Source organism: Chelonia mydas, chromosome 6, assembly GCF_015237465.2.
Source record: "Chelonia mydas isolate rCheMyd1 chromosome 6, rCheMyd1.pri.v2, whole genome shotgun sequence".
Lineage (NCBI taxonomy): Eukaryota > Metazoa > Chordata > Testudines > Cheloniidae > Chelonia > Chelonia mydas.
Genome location: NC_051246.2, coordinates 11353507 through 11373845, shown reverse-complemented (window position 1 = coordinate 11373845; position 20339 = coordinate 11353507). Strand labels below are relative to the sequence as shown.

At 48.1% G+C, this 20339-nt stretch overlaps 2 protein-coding genes across 2 annotated transcripts in view; both read left to right on the top strand.

Annotated features, from left to right (window-relative positions):
- Positions 1-11493, top strand: part of LOC119566266 — a 1129280-nt gene extending 1117787 nt beyond the window's left edge. The window contains exons 18-19 of the mRNA XM_043548405.1: positions 738-758; positions 11260-11493. Coding sequence (XP_043404340.1) covers positions 738-758; positions 11260-11493 — 255 coding nt within the window. The remainder of the gene's footprint in view (positions 1-737; positions 759-11259) is intronic.
- Positions 11494-13375: 1882 nt separating this feature from the next.
- LOC114018353 (ninein) overlaps positions 13376-20339 on the top strand; it is a 107798-nt gene continuing 100834 nt past the window's right edge. The window contains exons 1-2 of the mRNA XM_043548404.1: positions 13376-13477; positions 18628-18732. Coding sequence (XP_043404339.1) covers positions 13376-13477; positions 18628-18732 — 207 coding nt within the window. The remainder of the gene's footprint in view (positions 13478-18627; positions 18733-20339) is intronic.

The window sequence follows — 20339 nt, the reverse complement described above, 5'->3', positions numbered from 1 at the left end:
CACAACATAACACAACAATCAGTGGCCAAGCCCCTCCTCGCCGCTTGCTTTAATGGGGCAGGGACCTAGCTGGGTGTCTGCTGAATCATCCCCCTTTGTTCAGTGATGCTCACAGCCCTGCAGAGACCCTGGGCAGAGCTTGCCTGGAACTAACCTTGTCAGCAGCTCTTATCGGCCCTTCGCCCCCTGGCCACACCAGAGCCCAGCCCCCTTCAGCCTCCAACACCCTGTCCCGTATTCACAGTGTCTGGTCTAGGCCTGGCCTTTAGCCAGACCCTTGGGAGTGACCCCATCAGTGTCCAGGTCCCCAAGGACTCACACAGTTCCACAGGGGCAGGCCCAGGCCGCCACAACTCTGAAACTGGGCCTTCGGCACCAGCGATCCCTGTCTCCCTCTGCGCTCCCTGCAGTGAGTCCAGCCAAGCCTGACACCTGTGGGAGAGTTTTTCTACCCCATCAGGGCACAAGGCTCCCACTCAGAATGTGCAGGGCCAGCAGGCAGCCTTTTCCAAAACAGGTAACAATCGATTATCTCCTGAAGCACAAAATCTGAAAGTCCCTGGGTTAGTGTGAGAGAGGCAGGGGGCAGCCAGGGTTCATTGTCCCCCGCTGCCCTGCCCTCCATCCCTGCTGCCTCTGTCCCCTGTGTCTCCCGGTCCCAGTGCCCTGCCTGTCTGTGCATCCTGCTCATCTCCACACCAACACCTGACACCGTCTCTCTTTATTCTCCTCCACAGCCTCAACAGAAGAGACGTCAGGTAAGTCACTTGCTCTAAGGGTTGATGTCCAGTCACTGACCACTCCCATTGCCTTTTCCAGATCCTCCATCGATACGGGTAGATTCCAGCCCAGACAGTTCTAGTGGTGCTATGTCTTGAATACCTAGCCCTGATCTCCCGTGGCCTAGGGAGAAAATGAATTTTCAGTGCCAAGAGGCTTGATACAGATAGTTCATAAATTCCCACAGTCATCACACATGCCCCCCACCCCCACAAGGGACCTACAGGGCATTGAGGAGTTAGGGGGGATATATCTCTGGGGTGGGTGATTTGTGGGACATGGAAAGGGGATTATTCCCTCTGCCTCTCCTCCCCAATCTCCCACTGTCCCCTCTTCCCCTGGGGCCGAGGAGGGTCGGGCTCAGTGACGGGCACAGGGACCCTCACAGGCCTGTCACGGACACAGAGGGGTATTTGTCTCCTCCCAACACACAGTTTAACTCCCTCCCCAAACAGCCGCAGCAGCAAAGCAACCGCTCAGGTTAATGGGAGCAGCAGGCGCAGAGGGCTCAGGATTGGAGTCACATTCATGTCCCCCAGCCCAGCTGGCTGAATGTGCAGAGGGGAGGGGCACATGGTGCCCCCATCCTCTAGGGGAGCTGGACTCTGACCTGGCTGCAAGGGGAGGCTGCTCTGGCTGCTGGGGAAGGGTGGGGACAGGTCCCTCGGCTGCTCTACTCAGCGACCCTGGGCAGTTACTGATGGGAGCAGGAGCTTATGAAATTTCCCCCCCATTAGCACTACTCCCCCACCCCAAATGCCCCTCTGCAGCACCTCAACCCTTAGCCACCCCCTGCAGAAACTGCAAAGGGTGGAGTGTGGGGGTGGGGACTGGAGGGAGGGGAGGAGGGATACCAGGGAACAGATGTGGTGGGGGGAGGGAAGCTGGAGGGAGCGGGGAAGGAATCAGGATATTTCTTTTATATATATAATACATCTTGTTTTCATCCTGTCAATGCCTGTTTCCCCTTCTCTGTGTAAAAAGGATTAGTTGGCAGCCACTCACTGTTCGCAGAGAGCAAAGCCAGGCTGACTTAGAGGAGATGGTGTGGTCCTTTGCTTCTGGTAGACAGAGACACCTGGTCTAAGGGACCTGTGTTTAAAAGGTTTCAAATTATTGCAGAGGCATCGCACCTAAAGTTTAGAAACCTCAAAAAACTTGATAAGTCCACTCTTGGACTTGTCCAACAAACTGTGGAAAAGCAGCCAATGCCACTGACTGATACATGCAAGAGAGACCATTTATAGTGCGCTGGTCCGAAAGGGAAGGGGAAAAGCCTGGCATGGAAAGGGGTCCCCGGTTTGTTCCTTGGAAAGAGGAGAAGGGGACTAAGCACCCAGCAGCCCAGTACCAGTCACCTCCTGGTAACACTAATTATCAGACCCCAGGCCAAAGGGATGGCCCAAAATGGTGTTTCTTACTCACATCCCTTGGACACATGAAGAAACAATGCCCTAAGTATGAAGAACGAGGAGTACTTGTGGCACCTTGGAGACTAACAAATTTATTTGGGCATAAACTTTCCTGGGCTAAAACCCACTTCATCCGATGCATGCACTGTTCACTGATGCCGGTAACACAGGTCTAGGGGCCTTGCTAACGCAAGCCGGTGAAAGCAATAGGAAACATCCTGTTGCTTTTTAAAATAAAAAACTGACACCCAGTGAATAAAATTACTCTGTCTTAGAAAAAGACTGTTATGTGATTGTGTGGGCAGTCCGGCAGCTAAGGCCTTCCCTGTTCAGCCAAAAATTCAGGGTTCTAACAGACCACTCTCCAGAACAAAAGCTCCCAACTCCAGACTGCCATGTTGCAGTCGAGAGCTTCAAGACTATCACACAGAAATAGTCCGTATTAAGGGCCAGGAAAAGGGAGTGGCAGACACACTCTAAAGGCCAGAGGGTCTGAGCTGACTCATGTGGATCAATGTAGGGGGTGAGCTGTGACCCAGGGACCTTTTAGTGCCAAACGGCAGAGGGCACAGGGGGTGCAGAGGGTTTTACAGGGATCCTCTGGATCAGATCTGTGCATAATCCCAAAGGGTGGCATGTGAGGTCTCTACTGAGAGCCAGTCGTCCATTAGCCCTCATGATCACTGCAAAATGTATGTACAGAGAATATTTAGGGAGTTATGTATCTATTCTGAAAATTATGTTCTTAAGGATTTGGGATTCAGGCAGGTAGCCAGAGGTAACAATCCTCAGCACTGTACCTCCCAGGTAAGAGGTAACAGACACCTCTCTCCCTGCCTGGTTCTTTGTGTATGTTGCATTGTGTACCTCACCCAGAGTGCCTGTTAGCATTCTGAGCCAATTGCTGATGAAGAAATTTTAAAATCTACAAGACTGGAAATCTACAGGAAGAATCAGTCAGGAGGGGGGTGTCCTGTTTATGCATAAAGCCATAGGATTGTTCGGATAGACCCAGGGGTGCCCAGGGACACCCTGGATCCTTTACCAAGGAATAAAGTGACAGCATGTTTGTCTCATGAAAGAAGGTCACAGATTGCCTGGCTGAAAAGCATTGGAATGATTTGGGGCGAGCAATTCCTTATTAGACAGGAGAGGAGCTTGTTAATTAAGTCTAGATTCTAGAATGCATGCATACCTTGAACGCATGAAGAAACACTGCCCTAGCTGATTCCCCCTCTGCTTCCGTGCCACCCTCCAAGGAATCCCTGATGAGATCCAGGGACCTCTGACCTTTCTCCCCTGCAGGAGGTCAAGTGGGGGTAAACCCTGTGGACTCTTGGGGCTCCACCCAGTAAGCAAATAACAGTAAGGGTAACATAACATCCCAGGCACTTGATTTCTTGGTTGCATACGTTCTCAGCATTGATTTTAGTGTCCCATTGGTCATCTCAGCTACACCACTGGTTTCAGGGAGGTATGGGACAGATTTGAGCTGTTTTACCCCACACATCCTGCATAATGACTCAATAGCTGGGACATGAAATTCAACCCTATTCTGGGAAGATCTCATTTGGAAAGTCTACCCTGCTGAACATGGAGAACAGCACCTCAGGAACTGCTTCAGTTTCCACATTAGACAGAGAAATTGCCTCTGGATACCTGGTGGCAAAATCCTTCCCCACAAATATAAATCTTTTGCCTCTCTGAGTTGACCTGTGATATGTAGAGCAACCCTAAAAATGTGATTACCAGTAAAGGAGGCGAAGAAGATTTGTGGAGACCTACAGGCTTTTTCTCCTTTTGACACAGGTCACATGTCCTGCAGTCGTCTTTTCCTTCGTTTCGCATATTGAGCCAATGAAAATTTTTCCCAGGTGACCAGCAAAAGGACGGTCGTGGGCTAGTAACATTAACTCTGCATGCTGCAGTGAGGGCACAATCAACTGTTTGTAGGACTCCCCAGGACTTCTGCTTTTCCCAACTGGGGATCCCCTGTAAATCCTTCCCTCATCTATAAAAAGCATCCCCCTGTTCTCTCTCTCTGGGGCATTACTGTGGCTGGCCTCCCTTCTGCTTTCCAGTGAGGGGTCACACTTTCCTCTGCAGCAAACTCCATTGGGCTTTTGCTTCCACTGAGAGCTCTGATAGGTAAGAGAAGCGACTCCTCATCCCCCTCCCCTGCAGACACATCCCTATTTTCTCCCCTCTCAGCTCCTCTCCCTACTCTGCATTTACCTCTGGAAACTTTGGGACATATTCCCTCTTGCCGTGGGTCACAATATCCACACCTGTGGGCAGTGATATTATGGCATTTCACACCAATACATCAGCTAGTAAATTTCTAAGAATCCCAACATTTAAGGTACCCCCTAAACCTTCCCTTCTAATTCAATGCAGGGTAAAGGAACTGGGGTTCTAAATTTGCCAAAGGCCAGGAGTTTTACCTCCTCCCCTGAGATTATATCACCCTCCTTAATCACATCCCTCCTGACTAGGGAAATCTGTGCTCCAGTGCCTCTCCAACCCAGCACAGGTTACCATTTCCCTTGGACTATTTAATAAACTCTTCGTGTTCCTGCAGGAGGCCAGGGCTGACAAAATTAACTAGATTCCCCTCTGGCAACACTGAAGTCTCTGACTCGAGGGTAGCTACATTTAGGGGGAAAGGAGTCCAGGAGAGCTGGCTGTATTTTAAAGAATCCTTATTGAGGTTGCAGGAACAGACCATCCTGATGTGTAGAAAGAGTAGTAAATATGGCAGGCGACCAGCTTGGCTTAACAGTGAAATCCTTGCTGATCTTAAACACAAAAAAGAAGCTTACAAGAAGTGGAAGATTGGACAAATGACCAGGGAGGAGTATAAAAATATTGCTCAGGCATGCAGGAGTGAAATCAGGAAGGCCAAATCACACTTGGAGTTGCAGCTAGCAAGAGATGTTAAGAGTAACAAGGAGGGTTTCTTCAGGTATATTAGCAACAAGAAGAAAGTCAAGGAAAGTGTGGGCCCCTTACTGAATGGGGGACGCAACCTAGTGACAGAGGATGTGGAAAAAGCTAATGTACTCAATGCTTTTTTTGCCTCTGTCTTCACGAACAAGGTCAGCTCCCAGACTACTGCACTGGGCAGCACAGCATGGGGAGAAGGCGACCAGCCCTCTGTGGAGATAGAAGTGGTTCAGGACAATTAAGAAAAGCTGGACGAGCACAAGTGCATGGGGCTGGATGCGCTGCATCGGAGGGTGCTAAAGGAGTCGGCAGATGTGATTGCAGAGCCATTGGCCATTATCTTTGAAAACTCATGGTGATCAGTGGAGGTTCCGGATGACTGGAAAAAGGCTAATGTAGTGCCCATCTTTAAAGTTAGAAGGAGGATCCGGGGAACTACAGGCCTGTCAGTCTCACCTCAGTCCCTGGAAAAATCATAGAGCAGGTCCCCAAGGAATCAATTCTGAAGCACTTAGAGGAGAGGAAAGTGATCAGGAACAGTCAGCATGGATTCACCAAGGGCAAGTCATGCCTGACTAACCTAATTGCCTTCTATGATGAGATAACTGGCTCTCTGGATGAGGGGAAAGCAGAGGACGTGTTATTCCTTGACTTTAGCAAAGCTTTTGATATGGTCTCCCACAGTATTCTTGCCAGCAAGTTAAAGAAGTATGGACTGGATGAAGGGACTATAAGGTGGATAGAAAGCTGGCTAGATCATCAGGCTCAACGGGTAGTGATCAATGGCTCCATGTCTAGTTGGCAGCCGGTATCAAGCGGAGTGCCCCAAGGGTCGGTCCTGGGGCCAGTTTTGTTCAATATCGTCATTAATGATATGGACGATGGCATGGACTGCACCCTCAGCAAGTTTGCAGATGACACTAAACTGGGAGGAGTGATAGATACGCTGGAGGGTAGGGATAGGTTACAAAGGGACCTAGACAAGTTAGAGGAGTGGGCCAAAAGAAATCTGATGAGGTTCAACAAGGACAAGTGCAGAGTCCTGCACTTAAGAAGGAAGAATTCCATGCACCGCTACAGACTAGGGACCGAATAGCTAGGCAGCGGTTCTGCAGAAAAGGACCTAGGGGTTACAGTGGACGAAAAGCTGGATATGAGTCAACAGTGTGACCTTGTTGCCAAGAAGGCTAATGGTACTTTGGGCGGTATAAGTAGGGGCATTCCCAGAGGATCGAGGGAAGTGATCGTTCCCCTCTATTCGACATTGGTGAGGCCTCATCTGGAGTACTGTGTCCAGTTTTGGGCCCCACACTACAAGAAGGATGTAGAAAAACTGGAAAGAGTCCAGTGGAGGGCAACAAAAATGATTAGGGGGCTGGAGCACATGATTTATGAGGAGAGGCTGAGGGAACTGGGATTGTTTAGTCTGCAGAAGAGAAGAATGAGGGGGGATTTGATAGCTGCTTTCAACTACCTGAAAGGGGGTTCCAAAGAGGATGGATCTCGACTGTTCTCAGTGGTAGCAGATGACAGAACAAGGAGTAATGGTCTCAAGTTGCAGTGGGGGAGGTTTAGGTTGGTTATTAGGAAAAACTTTTTCACTAGGAGGGTGGTGAAGCACTGGAATGGGTTACCTAGGGAGGTGGTGGAAGCTCCTTTCCTGGAGGTTTTTGAGGTCAGGTTTGACAAAGCCCTGGCTGGGATGATTTAGTTGGAATTGGTCCTGCTTTGAGCAGGGGGTTGGATATTGGGCAGGGGGTCACGGGGGCAGTCAGGGGACAGGAAGCAGGGGACGGTTGGATGGGGCAGAGGTTCTGGGGGGGGGGCGATCAGGGAGCAGGGCGGGTTGGATATGCATGGGAGTCCCAGGGAGCCTGTCAGGGGCCGGATATGTGGATAGGGGTCGGGGCAGTCAGGGGACAGGGAGCAGGGGGGTTGGATAGGGGGTGGACTAGATGACCTCCTGCGGTCCCTTCCAACCCTGATATTGTATGATTCTATGACTGGACAGCTCAGGATAGGGGGTGGGGCCCCCAGGGGGCGGTTAGGGGCGGGGGATCCTGGGAGGGGGCGGTCAGGGGACAAGGAGTGGGGGGGGTTGGATGGGTCAGGAGTTCTGAGGGGGGCAGTTGGGGGTGGGAAGTGGGAGGGGGTGGATAGGGGGTGGGGGCCAGGCTGTTTGGGGAGGCACAGCCTTCACTACCCGGCCCTCCATACAGTTTCGGAACCCCGATGTGGCCCTCAGGCCAAAAAGTTTGCCCACCGCTGGTCTAGGTTTACTTGATCCTGCCTCTCTGCATGGGTGCGGGGGAAGGATAGCTCAGGTTTGAGCATTGGCCTCCTAAACCCAGGGTTGTGAGTTCAATCCTTGAGGGGGCCGTTTAGGGATCTGGGGCAAAAATTGGGGATTGGTCCTGCTTTGAGCAGGAGGTTGGACTCGATGACCTCCTGAGGTCCCTTCCAACCCTGATATTCTATGAAGGGAATGACTAGATGACTTCTCAAGGTCCCTTCCAGTCCTACACTTCTATGTTTGTATTTTGTTTTAATGGTTCTTTGTTCAGTATAAGGGGAAAGCAACTCCTTCTATGATTCTTTACCACTGCTGTTTATAATTATTATTTGTATGCAGTAGTACCTAACAGCCCCATTGTGCTAGGTGCTGTACAGACACAGAACAAAAAGACAGCCCCTGCCCCAAGGGGTTTACAATCTCAGCCTTGAGCTGTCTTTGCTGAAGGAGCTGTGGGCTGTTCCCTAACTACTCCTCATTGCTTCTGGATCTGGTGGACCTGTCCTCACTCAGGGACTGCCCATGACAAAGGGGATGTGACCTATGGCCTCTTTCTCTTTCCCAGTCCTTCCCTCTCACCATCTCAAGGGGAAGTGTCCTCCTGCCCTTCTGTTCCTAGCCTCTTCTGGACATATCCTGGGAGGTGGGAACACCTCCTCTAGTACCCATATTGAGAAGGATGTGGCCCCTAACTCACTAATGGCTTTCTCCAGGATGCCATCTGCAGGCATAAAAATGCTTTTTGTAATTACAGGCTTTACATTAAAAGGGGGTGCTTGTAGCAACCCCTCTAATTACATCTAACACTTTCTATTATAAAGGATTTTATGACTTTTTTTTAACAAGCTCTCACCCTTCCATTGTTTGCAGCAGGCTCTGATATTCAGCAAGGGAAATACCCTCTTGCCTTTTGTTTCTCCCATGAAATTCTGCTCAGGTCTGACTTTTAGAATTCACCATTTTCCTTCCCCCCACTTGCCTTTCTCGGGGAATTTGTGCCACAGTCACTGACTATTCGGAGGCTGGGCTCTACCTCTGCCAAAGCAAGAGCAGGAGCCCAGGCTGTACTTGGAACACCAGGGAGCTGCTGCAGCAGATATAGGGGAGTGGCAAAGGGGAGAAAGTTGACCTGAGCTTTTCTCATCCTCCCTGGATGGAGCACATCGCACAGTGGCCCCCACACTCCTCTGCAGGCACCATAATGGGCAAGAGCTTCCCCAAATCTCAAGGGAGGGTGCGAAAGGAAGGAAGGAAGGCCTGGCACTCACCAACCACCCCCAGACACTGCACATGTGGCCCCAGCAGCCCATTCCCTGACTCCTGGGGGCATCACATGGGGTAGGAGCTCCCTCACCTTCTGCAAGGATGGAAAGAGCTGGGACAGGTTCCCTACAATCACCCGTAGACCCAACGCCTGGATCCAGCATCCATTCCCCCGCTCTGACATAACAGACTTCTACTGCTGCCAGCTAATGTAGTTAGTGCTGTACCCCAAGTGGTGGCAGTCTGTGCTGCCCTGATGACGGCTCTTGGCTCACACCTTGCTAATGATGCCTGGTTGGGGTGGGGGGGATTTCTTTTACCGTTTTCCTTTAAAACAAAACCATAGGAAATTACCCACAAGATAAATCAAGAACATTGCTTTGATTGCAAAGTCAAGCACTCAAAAGTTAGGAAATGCCCAGGTATAGGGTTGCCTGTGCAACCTCAGATTGTGTATGCATTATTATACAGCCTTTAATGATATGATCATGTACTATTTTTTGCACAGAAACCATGTCTCATTCATTGGACAAGATGGATGCACAAGGGGGTTTCCTAACTTCTGAGTGTATACTAGTTACCAACCAGCTTTCACAAAGCAAACTGCATTTATTCTTAGGGCAAAAGCACTACAGATAAAACATATAAAAACCAAGAAACCTATTTGCATGCTCAAAGTTTACCAGAAGTCAACGCGACTCCAACACAGAGCTCTGTTAGGTGTCACTCTTTCAAGCCCCACAGCTGGGTTTGCCCTCTTGGTTACAGGTTAATGTTAAATTTTAGATCAGGAACAAGAACAAAACTGGGACAGTTCAGCTATCTCTTTATACAGCTTGGGCCTTTGATGTCCGGCCTCCTCTACCAGGGAATCACCAATCAATGGCCCTCTCCTCAGGTGCAAAGCTTGAAAAGGCTGGGGGGGAGGTTGGAATCTGCATTAATTGCTCCCCAGGAATTCCCCAGGCAACCCACTTAACACTTATAGTCACTAAAGTCTAGTTGTTCTGGCACATTACAATATATTCTTTGGAACTCCTCACACTTCCCAGGTCTCCCATCTGTCACACTGGGGAGCTGCATAATGAGCTAGAGGGAAGGGATGCAAGTCATTCTGGGAGCGGGACGGGGACCTGGCTGGGCGTCTGGCCAGGAGAGGGCTCCATGGTACGCAGTGAACTGGAGAAAGCAGTGGTTGCTAGAGGGTGATCTGGCTCAGGGGAAGAGTCATGCGGCTATGTGGGAGAGGCATGGCTGCCATATTGGTGCAGCTTCATGTGTGACATTTAATGTAAATTAATTAATGCATATTCACAAATAATTTACCTATGGAGGAAACTCTGGCTTTAAAAATGTGTTTGGATTTGATGCTGGTGAAAGGCAATGGATGAGAGCCCTGGTGTGTGAAGTCCTCTGTCTATCTACAGGGCAGCAGCAGGGCAAGCTTCCCTCAAGAACTGCCCTGCCAGCATGGTTCAGCCCTGATATGGAGGGAACTTCCTCTAGGTGTCACACAGGCAGTTCAGTGTCCTTGGCCAGGCAGTTCTTGGCCTCTCTGCTGAATCTGCCAGTTTATGCAGAGATGGTGGTGAGTTGAGGCTTGGGAACAGCAGCTGAGACTCTCCCAAACTCCTTCCATGTAGCAGCCACTAAACATGCATTAGGTGGGAACAACTTTTAATCTCCACTGAGCTGAGCTGGATTCATAGTTACGACCTACTGGCTCTGCAGCTCATTAGCAATGCCCTGGAACATCCAGCCCCCAACAAGCGCCAGTGTTACACCTTCATGTATGAGACTGGACAGATACTATAGCACATCTAGTTCTGACCTTTCTGGAGCTTACAGGAGGGACTTCCCTTCTCTGGACATGCAAACATCTCCCACATGCTGCTCTCAGTCTCCTTCTAACAACCCACAGGGCAAAGTGACCCATGTGCCCTCAGCAATGTACTGCCCCCTGTGGGCTGAGCTAGGAACAACTGTGCTGACCCTGCTCAAGCCCTTGTACTCGGGGTAGTCACCTTTCTGCCAGCGCGAGTAAAGAACCCTCCTTTTCTTACATGACTATTGAACTGGAATCCACCAGAGAGCTGGGGCTGGGCAGCCTGGTGCTAGACACACCCACAGTGCCTGTCTCTCGAACAGGGACTCATGTGCCACAGTACGCACAGGGACCCCCTGCGGAGTGCAGGCTGGGGAGGGGGGGTCAGTTACAAGACTCTGTATTAGTGGAAAGCAAACAGTTTGGGGGAGGTTCATTTCAGGTCTCTTGGCCAGGGAGTCTCATGAGAACAGGTTTAATGTGAGATTTCCAGCACCTCCAGGTTTTCACCCCACTGGCTATAAAACAAAACAACGTCCCACCCGGTACTGCTGCCTCCAGCCCCAGGGTAGAGGCACACACAGACCTTGGAAGAGAAAGAGGCAGAGGTTTAATCCAAACCCAGGTTGGGGTGAAGGTTTGGGTCACCTCCCATTTTATCCAAACAGTGTCACCTCATCCCTCACTGATGTCTGATGTCTAACACTCGGTCTCTCTCTCTCTCTCTCTCTCTGTTTAAGCAGAACTTTAATGAAGGAGACCGTGGTGAGCCAAGGCAGCTAATTCAGCTGGAGAAGGGGAAGATGCTGGTGAATGAAGGAACCTTACAGTTCTGCCTAGAACAGCCACATCTGAGGGATGTCCCCGTCTGTGTGATCTCCATTCTTGGGGAGGAGCGCAAAGGGAAATCCTTCCTGCTCAACTACCTGCTACGCAGGCTCCAGAACCTGGTGAGGCCTCCTAACTCTGGCTAAGGCCGTGCACTGCATGCTCATCCCTTGTGTAACCGATTGGCTGCTAGTGGCTGGAGGGAGGCAGGGCTAGTGTCTGACCGCTAGTGGAGATTCTGTTTTTATATTGGCCTAAAGGGGCTTTTACTTTTGGGGATGAGTCCCTGGCTAAGGGCCATTGGGGACAGGGGTATAAACTCCCTTCATACTATACAATAAGTGTCTCTTGTCCAGTTCAGAGTAGAGGCTTCATTAACATAGAGTCTCATTAAGTGAAGGGGGTCCCATCTTTAGCACTGTCAGAGGAATAGAATTATGGATGATAATTACTTTTTTCTTTTGCTGATCATTGGCTGGTAAATTATCCTAGTAATCCGATGATCAAATGAATTTAATCCCACTGTCTAAAATATGGGGCTTACTCTCTATCCCAATGCAGAAGTTAAACCTGATGGAATGTGGGAAACAATATTAAAATCTTACCTAGTGAGCAAAAACGCAGACAGCAGGGACTGTTACAGTAAACACACCCATCCACCCCCTGCCAGCCTTAACCCAGATGCTTGCCCACACTCTCTTTAGTTTCAGAAGCAGTTTGGCCTACATCACCACAGGGAAAGGCAGATATGGTGTGAGGGGAAGGACAATTAACATCTTGCCAGAGGTCTAAACACCCCTGACTTTTCCTGGTGAAGATTTTAGGGCCAGATTCTGATGCCCTTTCTTATGCCAACTAGCATCTACTCCACATGGGAGTGCTCATGGATTAAGGTACTAAGATAAGGGTATCAGAGTCTGGACCTCAGATCCTGTAACCGACCCGGTTGAGGTGGGTGGTGTGAGGGCTGAGGTGCACCAGTCTCTTTAGGGGTCTGTTAGAGGCTCTGTTACCCACAAGCTGGGAGGCAAGTGCTGTAGGTGCTCCCAGCACGGGCTCTATAGGCTCCAGCCCTCGTGGGTTCCCATAAACACTCGCAGGGTGCAAGGAAGAGAGGATGCTTTACAAGGGCTGCCAGGGACTGTAACACATACGGAAAAGATCATCCCAGCATTTCCTAAAACTAGCCCATAGGGACAGCCCCATGCAGGGTATAACAGTAACTATGCCTTGTTGGGGTTCCGTCCACACATCCTCTAGCTGTGCATGAGCTGGGGCTCTCTGACAAACTCGATCCCTTCTGACCTCAAGATGTCTCACATTTGCGGGGTTTGATGCACGTCTCTCCCTTTCTGATCTCTCTGACAGCACCCACCTCAGCTGACAGGCCTCTTCCTGACACCTGTCTGAGAGTGGAATCTCCTGATTCCTCCACTCTCAGACCAGGAGTTGGCACACTACCCCGTTTACCAACTGCTAACCACCCTGCAGCTCCAACTGGGTTCCAGACACGTGTGTTTCCTCTTTTGGAACCGGTGATTAGTGATATAGTGACCAACAGACTCCTTAAAACTGAGTGTTTTTATTTAACAGTTGGAGCAAAACATTCGAGAAAAAGGTTCTTCGAGGAGTGTCCCTGTGGGTGCTGAACTTTAGGTGTCAGAAATCCAGTCCACATTGTTGGGGATACAGATCCATATTTATTACTGAGCACTCTCACATTCATCACAGGAAATTTCTACCTTTATGAGTTCTCTGGGGGTTATCAATCCCTCTACTGGCTGGATGCTGGACTGGGTAATACAGTGCTCTCCATTGGCTGTGTCTTCTCCCTCCAGCTCAGCTGGTGTGAATGGGAGGCACCCAGCAATGAGCCAGCAGGTTTATTACAATATTAATACCTACTCTTGATATTAACCTGTGAGGTTAGTAATATCTACATGTGCACATGGCTGATGTAATGTCCATGAGACACTGATATTTTTCTACACAGAACATCACAAGGTGACTCATGGATGGGAAGGGACGATGATGTGCTGCAGGGCTTTACATGGAGAGCTGAACCACAAAAACGACAGAGGGCTGTGGATTTGGAGCAAACCTTTCATCATTGAAAGACATGGTGATAAGGTAAGAGATGGGAGCTCCCCATTTTGTGTCTGGGTTCCTGAATCAATAATCAAGTGGTTACGAGCACATGAGGTAATGCCAAGAAGGATAAAAGCAATTCTGGTGTGTGTGCTGGGGAATGGGCAGAGAAGTGGGAGAGGCAAGGGTGAAAGTAAAATAGCTCTTACGGTACGGGTCCCACTCTCTCCCCCCCCCCGGAAGGGGCGGGGCCTCTGCAGAAGGGCCGGTCAGGGGTGGAAGTAAGTTACATTTCTTACCCCTACAGTCCAAAACAAGCAACCCACCTCTCCTACATACTTCATGGATCCCTCCCATTGCGTGACTTAGCTATCGAAAATAAAGCTACTATTCCTACTACCAGTACTGTCTGTAATAAAACTTTACTATTGGAATAAGCCTGAAAACTCACTGCACATTTTTCTCATGTCCTCCCTCCTCCTCCAGCCAGGCTGCCGACGCAGCTAGGCTCCGCATTCCCCCAACCCCGCACTCAGCAGGGGCTGCAGGGGCTCCCCTCTAGCTTGTAGCAGGGAGCAGGGGGACTGGCTGAGGGAGAAGCCTCCCCAGGTAGCCTGCTGCCTGCATAGGAACAGTTTAGACTTAGCTGTTCACTCCAGGGTCTGAACGCGGATTCGGGGCTATTTCTGGCTTCCTTGTTAATTTCACTCAGGGTTGTTGCTGGGACTGGGGGAGGGGGGGTTGTGTGAGACCAAAGCAGGAGCAGAATACAATAGCCATTTGGCCGCACGGCTTAAATCCAGAGCTAATAAAAGCCAGTGGAAGGGAAAACTCACTGTCACATTGGTTTCTCTCCTCCCTCCTCATCCAGCCAGGCTGCCAACAGGGCTAGGCTCAGTGCTTCCCCGAACCCCCACTCAGCAGGGGCTGCAGTGGCTCCCCTCTAGCTTGTAGCAGGGAGCAGGGGGACTGGCTGAGGGAGAAGCCTCCCCAGGATGCCTGCTGTCTGCATAGAACAGTTTAAATTTAGATGTTCACTCGCGGTCTGAACGCGAATTAGGGGCTGTTTCTGACTTCCTTGTTCATTTCACTCACGGTTTTGGGGGGGTGGGGGGGTACCAAAGCCTGAGCAGTTCTTTTCTGCCCCCTGGATGAGGCGATCTTCAATAATATAATACACAAAAAATACAATCAAAATCAGGACCATTTCCAAGTTCAAATCTATCCCATTACCTCCCCAGCAGAGGATCATGGTTGTGATGTCCAAACTGCTTGCAGATCCTCTTTGAAATGTTACTGTACAAAGTCCTCACAGGAGGAATCAAACAAAAATAGACAGTGTCTTTGCTGCCAGTTCCAAGCCTCTTTGAGCCAGCACTTGCCCCAAAATCTCTCTCTTGATTTTTCTCTGGGTCACACTCCCAGTACTTGTCCAGGCTACAGCTTGTGCTTCCTTGTAACCTTTTCCATTGGCTTCTCTGCCCTTTTCTGTCTCTGTTGCACTCAACACGCAAATCTTCAAAAAACAGCCAGTGAAAAACCCTCCTCCCACATGTGCCTTGCATACGCCTCTTTTAGGGTGGTGATATGTGCCTGTGTGAGGGGTGGAGGCCGCTATTGTTTCATAAGGAGCTTAACTTTTTCACAACTATCTTAAATGAAAGGCAACAGCTAATATCCCCCTTACTGCCCATTTCAATGAGGTTTAGCCCAACCTATAAGTATCCATACCACCAATTAGCGGTGCTGGAAGACCAGAAATGTAATTGCGTGGCAAATTCCCATTTGCTTTGATTTTGGCTTGGCTGTGACTGTTCATAAGTCACAGAGTCTCATGTTATCAAAATCCATTGATCAGCTGACATGAACTTGCAGCCCTTGCACATATGTTGCCCTTTTAAGGGCCTAAAAGTTTGAAGGAATTATGTGTGACCCTGGGTTCAATTATCAATGGATAAGAAATATGAGACTGATACAGTGATGAAGAGAAGAGGAGCAGGCTTATTTAACAAGCCAATTTAGGTTCTGAGGCCTAAAACTTCAAGATCCATAGACTTCAACAAATCTCACTATATTTGTTGTTTGTTTGTTTTTGTTTTCAAAACCATGTAAACCCATTTGCATTTAAAAAGCTGGATAACACACAGAACTTGGCCTACATGAGCAATGAAATGTGGGGCCCTCTAACATGTAGGAACTAGAGAATTCTATTTTTGGAAAGTGCCTGCATGAGAGAGGAGAGTATGTGAGGAACAAGGAATAAAGCCTGAATATTGCACTGTCTGGCTCTCTCTCTCTCTCTCTTTACACTGGCACACAGAACATGTTGTCACAAGTGAGCTGGCTCCTGCAGGAACATGAAATCAGAAATTAAGTCTATTGGGGAGGAAGGAGGGGAAGAGAGAGGGAACAATGATCCGGCAGCATGCCAGCTCCCTGTCCCAGAGCAGACAGACATGAAAAGGGATGTGTGTCCAGCAACTGCACAGTCTTTAGCTCACAATGGGAAAACTACAAGATTGCAATGGGGCTGGATAAAAGGGAAACAAAATCAGAGCAGCCACACAATTGGCTGTAATGTGTATAAGGCAGCCACATGTGCCAGCAGAGCATATGGAAAAAATGTCGTATACAAAAGGCTTCTTTTCTACAGCTTTGATCAAGAATCTGGAGGAAGGGAACAATGGGATTAGTATATTTTAAAAATTGTAATAAATTAATAATAGGGATGAAAACTGCAGGCTCGGATGAGAATGGTGAGAGAGCCCACACTAATTCTGCCAAGAGCTCTAGACACATGCAAAGCTCACATCTAAAAGCAGAGAATAAGTGGAGCAGACAGAGATAATTCACAAAGTAACACAGGGAAAGCGTGAAAATAAAAATACACCAACATTCATGAAAAGCGAATGTGTAAATACAAAGCGGAGAACACAAACAAAAGTCAAAGGAAGACCTGGAGGTACTGTGGTGAAGAACATAATGCTAAAACATCCTTGGCATTTCTATATATTACAGCTGACAATTCTCCAACTCAAAAAGCATTGCATCCATCACAGAGAAATTCTGTATTAGACCTCGGCTCGACTGGCAAGGAGGAACTAACTGATCACAGAACTACAGATTAATTGTAACTTAGGTACAAGTGATCATGACTTGACTCACATTTATAATGTGCAGACAGAGTAAAGTTCAGACCAGTGATATGCATACTTGGTGCTTTAAAAGGACCAGTTTCATAAAGCTGAAAACAATTATGAGCCAAATCAGCTGGGAGGAAGAATTTAATCATTAATGATTGATAACTGGGAATTGTTTGAGAACACTTTACTGGATGCCCCAAAAGCCACAATCAAGGAAGAAGGCTTTATTGGTTAAAAACGATTAAGAGAGCCCAAGGCCAGAAGGATCATTGTGATCAGCTAGTCTGACCTCCAGGGTAGCACAGGCCAGAGAACTGCCCCAGAATAATTCCTCAAGCAGATCTTTTAAAAAAATCCAAACTTGATTTAAAAATTTCAGTGATGGAGAATCCACCATGACCCTTGGTAAATTGTTCCAATGGTTAATTACTCTCATGTTAAAATTTTCCAGTCTGAATTTATCGAACTTCAACCTCCAGCCACAGGATCACATTATACCTTTTTGTGAGAGATTGGAGAGTCCATTATTAAATATTTTTTGATACTTACATACTGTGATCAAGTCACCCCTTAACCTTCTCTGCGTCAAGCTAAATAGATTGAGCTCCTTGAGTCTATCACTATGAGGCAGTTTTTCTAATTCTTTAAACATTCCTGTGGCTCTTCTCTGAACACTCTCCAATTTCTCAACATCCGAAAACAGACTCTCTCAGGCATGCCCGGCTCACCTGGCTTTAAACGCTACCTGACTTGCAGACTCTCCTACCGGTCTCTGACAGCACTGCCTCGGTGAGACACACATTACTCAGAAGTGCCCAGACTGCAGAAATCTGACAGAGAGGGCAAGAAAAGCCAGGGATCTCCAACTTAAGTTCCTCATGATGGAGAAATCCCTCAGGCCAGCCTCAGACCCGGAGTCCAGGACCCCCCAGGGCCAGTGGTTCGCCAGCAGCAGTCTCTGACGGGGTTCTGCTCTAACAACAGCTGCAAGGAGCCTGGTCCAAGAAAGGCCACCGAAAAGTGGTCACAGACATCCCCGCACTGACAATCACCTAAGAGAAAGGAATTTCCGACTGCAAAATCTGCCCCGGGCGAGAGCGCCAGATCGCGAGGCACCAGGAATGTCCTGTACCGAGAGTTCCCAAAGAGCTAAAGACCCTGTGCGGGGCAAGCGCAAAGAGGGGATTCACAAAGTGTGAAACCTTCCAGCTCGGCACTTATGGAGCGGAAGAAAACCTCAGCGCCGAGCAGCCCAATGGTGCCACCTGCTGTAGCTCTGCGGCGCAGCTCTAAATCCTCAGCACCGGCAGCTGCAACTCACACTCCCGGGCCATCCACAACGCCACCTCCGGCACTGAGCCGCAAGATTCTGCAGCAATTCATGCGGCATTTGGACCTGATAGTGGCTTCAACAGCTGAACCTTCTCTGCTTGGTACTGAGGGTACCCATCCAGATCGGTATCAAGTCAGACGACTACTCCCTGCAGATCAGTGCCTCCTATAGCCAGTGATGAGGAAGATGCAGTAATATAGACTCCTCGCCATTCCTCACCCAAGCCTGGACCATCTCACCACCAACTACCTGCAGATATGTGAGGCTGGTATGGTCACCCATGGGCACCACCCCCCCATACCATTCCCACCTAACTGGCCATACTGGGATCTGTGGGCAATGTATTTGATAACGGGCTCTTTAGTCTAACAGACAAATTATAACATGATATAATGGCTGGAAGTTAAAGCTAGAGGAATTCAAACTGGATATAAAGGTGTAAATTTTTAACAGTGAGGGGAATTAACCCCATTGGAAGAAACCTGCCAAAGGTCATGGTGGCAATTTTAAAATCAGGAATGGATTTTTTTTTAAAAAGATATGCTTCAAACAAGAATTATTTTGGGGGCAGTTCTCTGGCCTGACAGGAGGTCAGACTAGATGATCACAATGGCCCCTTCTGGCCTTGGAATCTATGACACTTTGACAATGATGTTGCAACTATAATGGAGAATTGGGTCTAGGGAAAATGATGTTATGTCTCATGTCCTATCTAGGTGGCTGTCTTCCTGGTAGACAGTGAGGGTTCACTGAACATTAAAGAAAACAAAGAGAGCATGGTGAAGATGTCCACTATAAGCATGATCCTCAGCAACTACCTGGTAAGGAGAACTACCTTCTCAGAATTCTTCTAGGTGAAATTGCTATAAGGTGGGTGCATAGCTGATGGAAAGAGTGTTCTCAAAGAGCAGTTATCAGATGGTTTTGCTATCAAATGGGAAGGATGCATCAAGTGCAGTCCTGCAGGGGTCAGTCCTGGGTCCTGTACTATTCAATATTTCATTAACAACTTGGATGATGGAGTGGAGACTACACATATAATATTTATGCATGACACCCACGCTGGGAGGGGTTGTGAGGGCATTGGAGGACAGAATTAGAATTCAAAATAATCTTAATAAATTGGAGAATTAGTCTGAAATCAGCAAGATGAAATTCAATAAAGACAAGTAATAACAAAATGTGTTTTAAATACATCAGAAGCAAGAAGCCTGCTAAACAACCAGTGGGGCCCCTGGACGATCGAGATACAAAAGGAGCACTTAAAGACAATAAAGTCATTGCGGAGAAACTAAATGAATTCTTTGCTTCCGTCTTCACAGCTGAGGACGTTTAGGGAGATTCCCAAACCAGAGCCGGCTTCTGTAGTGACAAATCTGAAGAATTGTCACAGATTGAAGTGTCACTAGAGGAGGTTTTGGAATTAATTGATAAACTTAACTGTAACAAGTCACAGGACCAGATGGCATTCACCCAAGAGTTCTGAAAGAACTCAAATGTGAAATTGCAGAACTATTAACTAGGGTTTGTAACCTGTCCGTTAAATTGGCTTCTGTACCCAGTGACCAGAAAGATAACGCCAATATTTAAAAAGGGCTCTAGAGGTGATCCCGGCAATTACAGACCCATAAGTCTAACATCCGTATCGGGCAAATTAGTTGAAACAATAGTAAAGAATAAAATTGTCAGGCACATAGAAGAACATAAATTGTTGGGACAAAAGTCAACATGGTTTCTATAAAGGGAATTCAGTGTCTTACTAATCTATTAGAGTTCTTTGAAGGGGTCAACAAACATGTGGACAAGGGGGATCCAGTGGACATAGTGTACTTAGATTTCCAGAAAGCCTTTGCCAAGGTCCCTCACCAAAGGCTCTTATGTAAATTAAGTTGCCATGGGATAAGGGTGAAGATCCTTTCATGGATGAGAACTGGTTAGAAGAGAGGGAACAAAGGGTAGGAATAAATGTTAAATTTTCAGAATGGAGAGGGGTAACTAGTGGTGTTCCCCAAGGGTCAGTCCTAGGACAAATCCTATTCAACTTATTCATAAATGATTTGGAAGAAGGGGTAAACAGTGATGGTGGCAAAGTTTGCAGATGATACTAAACTGTTCAAGATTGTTAAGACCAAAGCAGACTGTGAAGAACTTCAAAAAAATCTCACAAAACTAAATGACTGGGCAACAAAATGGCAAATGAAATTTAATGTGGATAAATGTAAAGTAATGCACATTGGAAAAATAACCCCAACTATACATACAACATGATAGGGGCTAATTTAGCTACAACTACTGAGGAAAAGATCTTGGAGTCATCGTGGATAGTTCTCTGAAGACATCCACACAGTGTACAGCGGCAGTCAAAAAGCAAACAGGATGTTAGGAATCATTAAAAAAGGGATAGAGAATAAGATGGAGAATATCTTAT